Source organism: Nannobrachium achirus (genome assembly GCF_963921795.1).
Source record: "Nannobrachium achirus genome assembly, chromosome: 6".
Lineage (NCBI taxonomy): Eukaryota > Metazoa > Chordata > Actinopteri > Myctophiformes > Myctophidae > Nannobrachium > Nannobrachium achirus.
Window position 1 is genome coordinate 38,236,257 of NC_137815.1, and position 12,182 is coordinate 38,248,438.

A 12,182-nucleotide genomic window follows, 5' to 3' on the forward strand; every position below is an offset into this window, starting at 1 on the left:
CGACGAGTCTCTTACTAAATCGGCAAGATTACATTACATAACATAATACATAAAAGCTAAGCTATATAACCTCTCCATCATCAGCAATAGTCAGTGGTTCGTGTCCCCCACACTCCCAAGCCCCCACCGTTGCGCACAGATTCACCGGGAAATACTCGGTCGCGGGACTGACTGACTTCCCTCAAGGGAGTGCGGTGCCCGCCGTCAAGTCGTTCCGACTCCCATGTGGGTGTGTCCATACTCGCGATCCTACAGATATGTCCATATATATTGGGTATTCCAAACAGGGAAATACAACCCTTGGACATGACGATATGACAGTATGTTACCCCCAATCCAACCCTTGATGTTGAGTGCCTAGCAGGGAGGCAATGGGTACAATAATCGGTACTTAAAAATAGCAAAAATAGCAAAGATATATTTTAGATTTATTTTTGGGCTTTTTATACCTTTATTGATAGTGAAGTTAAGTCAGACAGGACTGGGCCTTATGTCAACTTTTTGTTACGCTAAACTTCCTGGTCCCGGGCACAAAAAATATTTTCAGGTGGGGGTCTGCAGCTAAATACATATTCATTTGGGGGTCCTTGGTGTGTTTTGTTTCAGAACATACCTGTAATCTGTGCCCTCCACAGGTGTCCACGTGTACGTCCGCATCGCCTCATCAATGTACCTCTGTGGACCAGACAACCAACACAAAACAAAGCTCTGATCGGTGCAACACGCTCAACTCAATTCAACACAGCATGCATGCAGAGTGACTTAACAAGTTATTAGAAACAACAGTCTGGAAGGTGCCATTTTGGATAATGATTGAGTCGCATATATTGATGACTTGCCTCATCAACCGACTTAATGAGTGTCTTGATTTTCTTCTGCCCCGGCCTGCCATCAATCATTTCTCGACGGATCTGAACAGGGGGAAAACCAGACGGGAAAGTGTGAGTGTGTGTGTGTGTGTGAGAGAGAGAGAGAGAGAGAAAGAGAGAGAGAGAGAGAGAGAGAGAGAGAGAGAGAGAGAGAGAGAGAGAGAGAGAGAGAGTGTGTGTGTGGTTATTCTGGTTATACTAGCAATAGTTTGGTGCTGCTAAAAGGCCTAACATAATGCGTCCAGAAGGAGAGATGAATGCGAGGCTGTTCTCTCAGTACCTGCTCCTTGTTGCTGTCCTCCAGTTCTGCATCCAGGAAATCCAGAGTGACGGGTTCTCTGAAGTTAATGATCTGAACACACAGGAAGGGAGGGGGTCCATCAGTTACTAGGAATAAAAGCCCGCTGATGGCGTTGCTACTTTTTGCACCTTATGTCATGTTCATACAGCACCTGCTGCTATGCGACACGTTGTGAGCTTGTAGATTAATTTATTTTTTCCCCCTCTTTTTCAGTGCACAACACTGCCGCGCAACTACTGTCAGTATATGACAGTAGTTGCATCAGGCTTGAGAGAGACAACTCAAGCTGGTCTGAATGAACTGTGTTGTTGCGAGAGACAACCATGGCTGGTATGAATGCATTGTATTGTATTGTTGCACATGGACATGGTCCAGTACCTTGGGCTGCAGGTTGGGATGCAGCAGCACGTAACCGTTTGGATCGATGGCGAAGGTGTAACCGTTGGCTCCAAGCTGTCCAGGACAGAAAAGAAACAGGTGACTAAGTCAATGAAGTTATTTGAAGCAGGACACTATAGACAGGGGTGTCACACCAAATTCTGGGCCCTGGGTACAAGGATTCACTGCGTTATTTTGTGCTTTAACTATTGAAAGAATAGCAGATATACAAGCTCACACCGCGGCACTGAGTGCCGCGATGTGAGCTTGTAGATCTGCTATTTTTTTTAAATCTTGAAAATTTGTGCAAGTCTTTGAAGGTTTTTTGAAAAACCTGTTTCTATGTCAGTGGTGCTCAAACTTTTTCATGTGAAAGACCCCCAAAATGATATGTATTTGGCCACGGACCCCCATCTCGGGACCCCCCAGAAGCTAAATTTGAGTTACAAATGTTCGCTTAAAAAATACATATATTCAAAGATTAGCACACATTTTCACGACTTTTGAAAAATAGCAGATCAACAAGCTCACAGCACGGCACTCGGTGCCACGCTGCGAGCTTGTATATCTGCTATTTTTCAATAGCTAAAGTATAAAATAATTAAGGCCCCTCCACCTTGGGCCCTGGTAACTTAGTCCCACTCCCCCCCTCCTTGTGACGTCCCTGAATAAAGTTATTTGAAGCAGGACACTATAGATGCTCTACCATCTTCCAATGCGGTTTTGAACGTTGCAAAAGTTCCCTCTCTGTCCGGAGAGGGAGACAGTGGGCATAAATAATACATACTGTACAGCCTGAATCTTTAAAGGACTCTAGTTAAAGCGAGCGTGCCTGTCAGTGTGTGGGGTTGCTCACCCGATACGTCGGAGTCTTCCTCTTGATTTCGTTGACGCCGATGTCCACTCCCATGACCCCGAGGATGAGCTGGTTCTGTGAGAAGAACAGAGTTCCCATTACAGAGTTGTCGTGTCCACTTACTACAGGCCAAAAGTCCCAAGTCTGGCCCAAGGGCCGATTGTGACTGTCAGGCAAAATCTGAAGAATCAATAGATTATAATGAATAGATGAGAGTCGACATGTGGAACTGTTATACAGACTGATACTGTGAATGATCTTTGTGTCACACAAAAGCTCAATGCGATGCGAGGCGGTTTGAGCTTGTTAATTGGACATACAAGGTTTCCACCCGACAGCAAGGTCTTGCTAACTATATCAAGGCTATCAATGTACGATTCTGGCCACGGATGCTATAAGAGCGACATCCCACAGTGTCAGCTAAATCAATGGGAACAGATACAAGAGGAGACAAGCTGCTGTAATGTCTGTTGTCACCTCAGGGGGGAGGTGTTTGCCCTAGTTGAGCAGCAGCAGCAGCCTGGGATGATGATGATGATGATGACACCATTACAAATGACTCATGATGTCGACATGATGGAGGTTCAGGGATAAAAAATATAATCGTTTAACCGCCTCCAGCAGGTACTCCAACCGCTGTCATGTTTAGCACTACATAAACTACACATTTGTCATATTCTCACTATCTCCCCTTTTAACACCACAGGTGCTAACGGCGAGATAAGCCAAATTTTGCCAATCCCCCCCAAAAATATTGTACTTGTAGTGTGGCTACCTTAGAGTTGTACGGGTCAACAGTGAGGTTGAAGACAGGCATGGTCCCAGTGATGACAAGGCCCAAACCCTGTTCAAAAAGAAAGAAATAAGCATATTTATAATCTTGTTTGATGTCCTCTACTACACCGGATTTGAACCTGGTTTCCTGCTTAAGTGCTGATATTTTTACCATTGAGCTAAGAAAGAGTGAAAATAATGATTTACAAGCTCACAACGCCTCGCAGTGGCGACGTGAGCTTGTAGTTAGGCTATTTTCACAACATTTATCTGTGGAACGGAGTCAAACTAAATGTAAAACCTACAATTCCAAGTGCTTGAGTGCTTGCCATACAGTACAGTACAGTAACAGTGAATAGTCATGTGTCTCACCAGCGCGTCCTGATAGACGTTTGTCCATTGGACCTGCTTGGCTTTGGGCCCGGCCAGCACCATGGGACGACCCAGGACATCCAGGTACTCCTGAGATAAACACACACAACAACACAGTTCAGTCAGATAACCAGGGCCGGATTAATGGACGTGCTTTAGGTCTTGCAGCACAGGGCTCTGTGGTTGGGGGGGGGGAGGGCACCAAACAGCAGGGAGAAAGTGAAAGAAGACTGAACTATCGCCGCAAAAGCAACAAAGTCTTGAAGCAAAGGCTGCTGAAGGAGCACTAAAACGCTGAAACTTGTCCACGAAGGGCCAACTTCCCTAAACCAAACATTTAAAATGTCTGCCTGGGCACCAAGGCTACTAAGTGTCTAACCGTAACTCCAAATGCATGTTTCCTAATTGTAAGGCTAACTCAATTTCCTTAAAACCATAAATAGCCGGGGACCTGGTCACCCAAAATGTGAGATGACCTGTGATGTCATGCCGTACTTTTTATTTCTGTTATATCTATTAGCTTGGTCATTAAGTTCCACAGAATGAGAGGTCTGCTCTGCCGGAAACATTGCGAAAAAAAGTTATGGCTATTTGTATACTCTCACTGTCCCATCAACTTCACTATACAGGAAAAGAAAAATATATTAAAAAATAAATAAATCTGCTTTAAGTAGCATGTGAGTGGTCAAACAAAACAAATGCTTCCTGAAATGCATAAAAAAAACATTCCTTGGTCTTAAAAATGGCCCCACAAAACTGTGAAAAGTGATGAGTCATCACTTTTTTCACTTTTCTTTTAATGAGTCATCACTTTTCGCAGTTTTGTGAGGCCGTTTTTAGCCCAAGGAATGTTTTTCATGCATAACAAATGCTTGCAATGGATGGATGGACAGAATCATGAAGAAACCCTAGTTTGACCCCTCACATGCTACTTAAATCAGATTTTTTTCCTGTATAGTAAAGTCGATGGGACAGTGAATATACAAATGGCCATAACTTGTTTTCGCAATGTGTCCGGCAGAGCAGACTTCTCATTCTGTGGACCTCAATGACCAAACTAATAGATAAAACAGAAATAAAAAGTACGGCATGACATCACAGGTTCAACCCTATTCCTTGAGCTTCTGGGCCTGTGGGTCCCTGACTAAAAACAACCATTTCTCATGTGAGGATGAGGAAAATGCTCCTCGCAATGTCTATTTTTCAAATTGGAATTTGGTCCTCACAAGTATAGTAATAGCCTACTAGTACACATACGCACGTGCAGGCACACATGCACGCACACATACACTACACACACCCACCCACAATCACACAATCAAACAGGCTACTTTGTTTAGTTTTTTTATAGAGCATATCGTGTGCAGGTGTTAACACACAGAGCATGGATGCTTGTATATCTCAACGTTAACACAGAGAGCCTGGATGCTTGTATATTTAACGTTTCAATCCGTCATAAAACCAGAAGAGCCTGACTGGCTTCCTCCTCCCTGTCAGCACATTAAACCAGTGGGCCACCGGGGGCAGTGGCGCTCAGCCTCTGAGGAGCAGCACTAGAAGAAAGTACTCAGATTTATTTTATTTTATTACACGGCTTGGTTGAATGCTTGATTCTGATTGGTCAATCGCTGAAATCAGCGGTGTGTTATTGCTGGATAATGACCGATGAGCTCAATAACAGACCGATGCCAGGGACGTGCACAGATAGACGCTAGGTGGTGCTAGAGCACCTGCCCTTTTGCCCTCTGGACAAGCAAGTGCCCTTTTGAAAGTGCACGTTGTAATTATACTAGAGGTTCGCGGCCCGATTGTACCAAGAGACATAGCTCTGGTGAAGAGGCAGAGACCACATTTGAACTGAAGCCAAATAAAAAGTCTAAGTGACAGGTAAAATCATGCACCCCACTCTCTGATTCCAACTTAGCAGCCAGTAGAACTTAAATACAGGCAGCTGCTGCTGCTTCTGATGGTGATAAAAACATGAACACTTGCTCACTTCAAGGTGGTATTTTAATAGTAGCCTACTTATTTATGTTGTATTGAATTGTTAATTTAGAAGAAACCAACCTGTTGAATACTATTAAACATCTGCATCATATATGGAATAAATACAAATGCAATTACTAAAACATACAAGATGTGCCTGCAATTAATCTCACACTACTAAGGCAGTCGGCGGTTCCACGCGCCGCACAAGGTGCCCTTTTTTCCACATGAGCACCCCCTCCTCAAAATGTCACTGACCGATGCCCAATCAAGGGCTCAGAGCACCTGCTGCACTCTGTGAATTTCATGCCGTATCCAACAAGACAGCCAGGTAAACAAACACACAGTGTCATTTACACCTAAACGTTGCTCTCAAGATTGTTTTTGAAAACATTTGAAGTGAGAAATAGACGATACAGTATAGCCAAATATCAAATATGGATTCTATTTGAACACTTCCTTGTTTGCCGAGGTGACGTTGCACTCGGCGGACGCCCAGTCCAACACTTGTGGAATACTACTTTCACTAGTGTAAGCAAGAACATATTGTTTGTTTTGACTTTTGGGTAAATGTATTAATTTATTTATTAATTACATGTGTAACAAGCGAGAAAACATCTGGGTCTGCGGTCATTATCAAGAAATAAAATCCCTTCCCTTCTGTCAGGATTGTATTTCTCGATAATGAACGCTGAACCAGACGTCATCCCTTACTTATTTACTCAAGTAAAACAATATCACAATTTACAAGTTACCATCAACCTGACATTGGAATAGGATACTATAGTTTTAAGATATTTTACTGATTACTATTTTCAAGTTACAAGTAAAACGCAAAATATACTTTGGTACAGTAACAAAGTAAAAGTGCTCATTATGGATGTCCAATTGCACACATATTTTCAAAGTGGTTCAACATGTTTCAACATTTAGCCGATAATCTGTCATAGTTATTCATAGCTACAGTATTTATCAGCTTGTAGATCAGCTAATTATGAATAGCCGAAGTTTAAAATAGGGCATAAGTGGTTAATTCGTCACGTGTTTTCAAATAATAATCAAAGTCTGCAAAGTAACTAGTAACTAAAGCTGTTTATGTACATATACTACGTATATAAAGTAGCCTACTACAGAAGGAAATGGGGAAAACAAGTAAAAGTTGTACTTGAGTACAGTAACGTGGGTAAATGTACTCTGTTACTCCCCGCCACTGGCACTGGCCATATAACTATAAGAGCCTGTCACCACATTAAAGGCAGTGATGCCACCGGAGGCGACAGCGGCAGCGGCGCGCAAGGCTCTGCGGAGACATAAAGAGAGGCCTGCAGTCTTCAGCCACTCACGGCTGTTTTTCATCATTACGGAAGGAGCTATTAAAAACGCATTAAGGGTGTCAATGGTACGACATGCAAACGGGCCATCCTCCCCCAGTGGCTCTCTTAACTGTCAAACACAGCCCCAGACGGAGGGAGGGAGGGGTGACAATGTCCCCACAGCCGGCCGCAGGGGTGTCACACTGAATTCTGGACCCTGGGTACAAGGATTCACTGCGGGCCCCCATGAATGTTCTTCATAGGGGGAGGGGGTTTAACCCACTTAGACTATGAACGCATTATTACACATTATTTTGTGCTTTAACTATTAAAACATAGCAGATATACAAGCTCACAGCGCGAGCTTGTAGATCTGCTATTTTTAAAAAGTTGTGATTTTTTTTTGTCAGTGGTTCTCAAACTTTTTCATGTGAAGGACCCCCAAAATGATATGAATTTGGCCACTGACCCCTATCTCAAAATATTTAGTTCCAGGGACCCCCCAGAAGCAACATTTGAGTTACAAATGTTCAATGTACATATATTCAAAGATTTGCACACATTTTCACAACTTTTCAAGAATAGCAGATCTACAAGCTCGCAGCACGGCACTCGGTGCCGTGCTGCCTGTGGTGCCGTGCTGCGAGCTTGTAGATCTGCTATTTTTCAATAGCTAAAGTATAAAATAATTAAGGCCCCTCCACCTTGGGCCCTGGTAACTCAGTCTCACTTTTCCCCCCCTTGTGACGCCCCTGGCCAGCCGTAAAAGAAAGAGAGAGAGAGAGAGAGAGAGAGAGAGAGAGAGAGAGAGAGAGAGAGAGAGAGAGAGGGGGTGAGCGGTTATATCTACTAGTCATCCATCATATTCATCATCATAGTCTTCTTCTCCATAGCCGCTAACATGGACACCCGATAATGTAGACGTGTTTTGGGGGTTAATCATATATTGATTCGGTGTGATTGGTAAGACTATTGAGTGTGTGACCTCTTGACATCATATATGGAGAGAGAGCCCTCTGGCTTTATTTGACCAATGTCCATCTCCAAGCCCTCTGAGATGGGAGAGCCATCTCAATATGAGTCCATTATGACTCAGGGGTTCCAGGGGGGGTCCCCAGCGAATTAGAATCAATTAACCACTTTAACACTATTTTATATTAATCGCAAATGAAAATTCTGAGGCCAAATACAATCAATTTAGGGGTCCTTGGCATGAATATGTTTGAGAACGATTATAATGTTTTTTTGTTCTTGTGTTGTTTGGAAAATAGCCACACCTCATCACATCTCGACAGGTTCTGAGCTTGTAGATCGGCTACGTTCACAAATGTTCACCAATTAGATGTTCAGGCCTTTACGGCCTTCATAACTAGATATCCAGGTGGTCTCCATAGGCATATATGGAGATGTCATGTCTGTGACATGATAACCCAAGACAAACAATGTATTAACAGCGTTCGTGATGTCTCGTCCATCCAATCCTCGAACACGACCAAGATCGGCAGTGATCCTCCATGATCGTCCAACTTTGTCTACAAGTAAGTGAATTGTTGTTGCTACTGGGTCCCGGTAGTTTTTGCTTTTATGCTTTTATTTATTTCAAATTTACACATAGATTTAAACTCTCACATTTATGTCAGACATATTCTAGTACAGGGGTGGGCAACTTTGATGATGGCGAGGGCCACTATATTTCCACCTTCACTCCAGAGGGCCACATTGCATATTGCTACTTCCTACTTTGTCATTCTAGTATCTCATACAAAAGAAGCAAAAATAGCCGATCTACAAGCTCAAAATGCATCGCGCTGCGAATACTGATAATATATCAGTATTCCGGTATTATCCTGCGGGCCGCATTAAGTGGAGGTGGGGGCCGCATGTGGCCCCCGGGCAAAACCAGGACTTCATCTAGTCCACTTAAACATCAATAGCTTGAATCCCAATAAACTGGAGCAAATTAAGGGAATGTTTCATGACGGTAAGGTAAAGATTTTATCCTTCTCTGAAACTAAACTTGATGACTCGTTTACGGATGCTAGCATTGAAATTGCCAACTATACTGTAATCAGGAATGATAGAAACAGGTGTGGAGGCGGAGTTTGCATGTATGTACATAATGATGTCAATTTTATCCCCCGTCCAGACTTACACCACAGTTCTCTTGAAACTGTATGGATTGAGGTAATCTTTGAACATGCAAAAAACATACTAGTATGCGCTGTCTATAGACCACCTGATCAGAATGATTTCTTTGAGCTGTTTGATGAGAGCTTAGCAAAGGTGGACGGTACTGAGTATCACATTTTGGGCGACTGGAATGTGGACATTTTGCGTAAAGACGCACCCATGTTCAAGTCCTTTGATGGGTTATGCAATCAATACAGCCTCACTCAGCTTGTCACAGTACCCACCAGGGTGACAGAGCACTCTCAAACCCTCATAGATCTCGTCGTAACCACTGACAAGTCCAAAGTCACCGCTAGCGGGGCTATTGTATGCGGTCTTAGTGATCATTATATGATCTACTCTACCCGAAAAATACACAAACCCAAGGCTAGTGGCCACAGAACTGTCGTTGCTAGAAGCCTGAAGAACTACTCCAGTGAGGCTTTTAATCTCAAACTAGCGGGTGTAGACTTTTCCCCAGAGCTGCAGTGTACAGATGTCGAAGAAGCATGGTGCGGTTTTAAAACCAAATTGACCAATGCTCTAGACGACGTGGCCCCCTTGAATACCACCAGGGTTAAAGCCCGCCAAGAGCCATGGTATAACTCAGATATTGCAGAATCAGCTAAACTCAGAGACAAAAAATACGATGAAAAACGAAAGTGCTGCAAAAAGCTCAGGAAAAAATTCAACCCTGACCTCAAAATCCACGTTGAGCATCTTACTGCTCAATGCAAGAGACTTAGAAACCAGACAACCGCCCTAGTTAGATCCGCCAAAAAAAACTACATCGACGACAAAATCGATGAATACAAAAACAAACCACGAGACCTATGGAAGTTGCTTAACAACCAATTAGGCTTAAAATCAAAAACCATATGCCACAACATAAACATCAAAACGGACGCCGCTCTCATTTCTGACAAAGGTGAAGTGGCTACCCATCTTAACAAAACCTTTACCACCACAGCCCGTTCACTGGTCAAAAGACTGGTCGCCCCATCTGAGCGGTATGGTGAAGAATTTGTTAATACATTCTACAAAAAACTGGGCGTCAGTAAAGACAGCTTTAAACTTTCCACAGTGACAACTGATGAAGTGTTTAAAAAATTGAGCGCCCTACCTCAACACAAGGCCACTGGCCTTGATAAAATCCCAGCTAGATTTCTCAGAGATTCAGCCGCCACCATTGCTCCAATCATTACCCACATAATTAACCTTTCCATCGAACAGGGTCATGTCCCCCAGGACTTCAAACTAGCAAAAGTAACCCCCCTGCATAAAAAAGGTAGCAAACTAGACCCTGGAAACTACCGCCCCGTTTCCATTCTTAGCTCCATATCCAAAGTCATGGAGAAAATAGTCTACGAACAGATTGCAAGATATCTCGATGAGAATAATCTGATTTACGAGTTCCAATCTGGATTCAGAAAATCCCATTCCACTGACACATGCCTTCTCTATTTGACTGACCAAATCAAACGCGAAGCGGATCAGGGCAAATATAGTGGCATGGTCATGATGGACCTCCAGAAGGCATTTGACACCGTGGATCATGCTATTCTGATTGAGAAACTAAAAGCCATCGGTCTTGACAGCGCAGCAGTGAGCTGGATGCAATCTTACCTGGTGGGGAGGGAACAGGTGGTGGAGATTAACGGTACCCTGTCCCCCCCCTCCCAGTAAGCTATGGAGTTCCTCAAGGTAGCATACTGGGACCTCTGTTGTTCCTAATATACGTGAACGACATGGCATCTGCTTGCGACTGCAACCTGTTCCTGTTCGCGGATGACTCGGCTCTCCTAGTCTCGGGCAAGGACCACTTGCAGGTTGAAAAGACACTTAACTCTGAACTGAGTAAGATCTGCACATGGCTTAACGACAACAAATTATCAATTCACCTGGGCAAAACTGAGTCCATCCTCTTTGGATCAAATCATAACCTCAAAAAGGTAGAGAACTTCACAATCAAAGTGGGTGACAAGGTCATAACACGAAAAAACGAAATCTCTTACTTAGGATGTATCCTTGAAGCTAATCTTTCCAGCGAAAAGATGACTTCAAAAGTAATACAAAAAATCAACCAACGAACTCGTTTCCTACAGAGGATCGCCCCAATGGTCAACTTCAACACACTGAAGACCATAGCTGGTGCAATAATCCAGCCCCTCTTTGACTATGGAGTCCACGTATGGTATCGTGACGCCCCACAAGCCCTAAAAACTAAACTCCAAACAGCCCAAAATAAACTAATTAGGGTCCTGCTTAACCTTCCCAATCAGACTCACCTCACCGCTACTCACCAGCTAAGAGTGGGGTGGCTCAGAGTAGATGACAGAGTACAGCAACTTGCAATGGGCCTGGTGTACAAGATACACTACACCACTATGATACCCAAGTACCTGTCAAAATACTTTATAAACGTTAAGGATGTCCATAATTACAACACCAGAGGCAGTGCCACAGATCACGTTCAACCCAGAGTCAACACAAAGAAAGGGTCGAACTCGTTCTTCTGCTATACCACAAAAATGTGGAATGCCTTACCGAAGGCCATAAAGGAGTGTGGATCACTAGCATCCTTTAAAATTGCCCTAAAAAACCACTTACAGGCAGCAGCCGTTCACAACTGGTAAAAACCTAGCCCAACCCTACCCTCCCTGCCCCTTCCTTGTATATACTGTACATACTGATTGTTTAGACTTACTGTTACCTGCCCCTTCCTTGTATATATTGTATATATTGTACTTACTGATTGTATAGACCTACTGTTTTCTTTTTTTTCTTCTTTTTTTTTCTTTTTTTCTTTTCTTTACATATCTACTGCATAGTACTGTGTTCTATTTGTCTGTCATTCAATGTTATATGAGATACTTAAATGGTTTCCTGTTGAAATAAGCTTAGTCTTTTCATGGATCTCCTTTTAGTAGACCTTGTACCAGTGAACTGTACCGTCATGAATCTGTACATTTTCCTATGCAAACTTCTAATAAAGCCTTCAATCAATCAATCAAAGGGCCGCCAGTTGCCCATGTATGCTCTAGTATGACTGGAGTCTTGCTGTGCTATCAAATTATTTTTGACAGAAAATGATTTCTGTGCCATTTATTTGCTCTGTTGGAAAATAAAGGGATCCGAGATCACTAGCTCTGTTTATGGGGAGA

At 43.2% G+C, this 12,182-nt stretch overlaps 1 protein-coding gene across 1 annotated transcript in view; it reads right to left on the reverse strand.

The window, feature by feature from the left end:
• The window catches only part of cacna2d2a (calcium channel, voltage-dependent, alpha 2/delta subunit 2a), a gene marked incomplete at both ends in the record, with an annotated part of 322,235 nt that overhangs the window by 25,113 nt on the left and 284,940 nt on the right, over window positions 1–12,182 (reverse strand). The window contains 7 exons of the mRNA XM_080728771.1: window positions 614–675; window positions 840–911; window positions 1,150–1,221; window positions 1,549–1,623; window positions 2,405–2,479; window positions 3,180–3,248; window positions 3,551–3,640. Of these exons, the coding sequence (XP_080584897.1) occupies window positions 614–675; window positions 840–911; window positions 1,150–1,221; window positions 1,549–1,623; window positions 2,405–2,479; window positions 3,180–3,248; window positions 3,551–3,640 (515 nt within the window). The remainder of the gene's footprint in view (window positions 1–613; window positions 676–839; window positions 912–1,149; window positions 1,222–1,548; window positions 1,624–2,404; window positions 2,480–3,179; window positions 3,249–3,550; window positions 3,641–12,182) is intronic.